This window comes from Babjeviella inositovora (assembly GCF_001661335.1).
Source record: "Babjeviella inositovora NRRL Y-12698 unplaced genomic scaffold BABINscaffold_15, whole genome shotgun sequence".
Taxonomy (NCBI): domain Eukaryota; kingdom Fungi; phylum Ascomycota; class Pichiomycetes; order Serinales; genus Babjeviella; species Babjeviella inositovora.
Window position 1 is genome coordinate 71156 of NW_017566852.1, and position 1296 is coordinate 72451.

Below are 1296 nucleotides of genomic sequence, written 5' to 3' on the forward strand. Positions count from 1 at the left end.
GGCTTGTATTCCGTATCCCCGCCGGGATCATCATTCTCTGTCTCTCCTTTGCAGAAATGGAGATCACTCGACTCATTGGATTGACAACGATGATCCTTGGAGTACTCTTCGTTTACGAACTGGTGGCTGTGGTACCAATTCACAGAGGAGACAATCAGCGTGAGGTTGTAGACGACAACGGGATTGCCGTCCTTGCCGAGGCTGGTGGGGAACGTCTGAATTCTGCCGTTGAGAAAGAGCTGAAACGTAGTGCTAGCTCTAGACGTGCGTAGAGGTGTGGGCTGTTTTATATAAGTCTACTAATATCTCTATTGTCGCAAAACAGCTCACTATTTGTATATAGGACCGTAAGACCTCCTGTATCAGGTCAATATGATATAATATAGCCTCTAGGTGTGTTTCATACCAGATACAGAGTCAGCCCAGTACATCAGTACTATTGGACTCGTAAAACGGGGTCTCCTGAGCCTAGACTCTATACACGGCATTGCTCTGCCCTTACATGCATTACAGGTCTAGTAGGCTTGTATACATGCGTACACCGACATACAGCGGTCGGTGCCACACTTGACCAACTGCTCCTCTGGTCTAAACTCCGAGGCTGGCTATCAGTCGGAATTTTTTTCTGTGCATGATCCTACATTTGGCAGCCAGATAGAATTTCCATGCGTCAAACCTTCCGCCGTTTTATTATCTCCCCTTGGAAGGTTACTATAGCCTCTCAACCTTATCTTGAACTATCCTGAACCATTATTTGGTTCTATTTTGCTGGAGTAAGCGTATAACTTGTCGTTGGACCGCCTCTGCAGATAATTCAGGAGTTAGGCTAGATATAAGTAGCCGTGCTGTGATGCTGTGGCGTTGTCATATGCAGGGAACGATTATTGCTTTTTCGCATATGCGTGGACATTCCAAACTATTCCTGCCTGCCCCAATCTGGCTTATCCCTGTATAGACCACTTTCTTCTTACTTCGTCGGATTTAAGGGTTCATTTCTCATTCCTTTTCTAGTTAATGATTCACCTAACCCTCAACTGGTTTCTTTGAACACATGCCAGATAACGAAACCTCAAACAAGTCTAGCGACCTGGCCACTGTGCCCAATTTCGGCACTGGAGCTTCTACCTATGATGGCCCCAACAAAGCCTTAAGCCGCTCTTCCGTCCAAGCTTCCGGTCACTCTGCTATAGAAACGGATGATGAGGAGGAGGATTTTGTACAGAAATACGGATCCATCCAAGTGGTTTACATCAAGAAACCCAAGCACTCACCATGGTGGACAAGACCATATGCGCT

At 46.3% G+C, this 1296-nt stretch overlaps 1 protein-coding gene across 1 annotated transcript; it reads left to right on the forward strand.

Moving 5' to 3' along the window:
• Positions 1–89: 89 nt before the first annotated feature.
• BABINDRAFT_10093 (uncharacterized protein) lies at positions 90–1190 on the forward strand (the record flags this gene model as incomplete). Its single annotated transcript, XM_019126680.1, has 2 exons — positions 90–204; positions 1153–1190. The coding sequence occupies 2 exons, from the start codon at positions 90–92 to the stop codon at positions 1188–1190; spliced, it is 153 nt and encodes a 50-aa protein (XP_018982779.1).
• Positions 1191–1296: the final 106 nt, after the last annotated feature.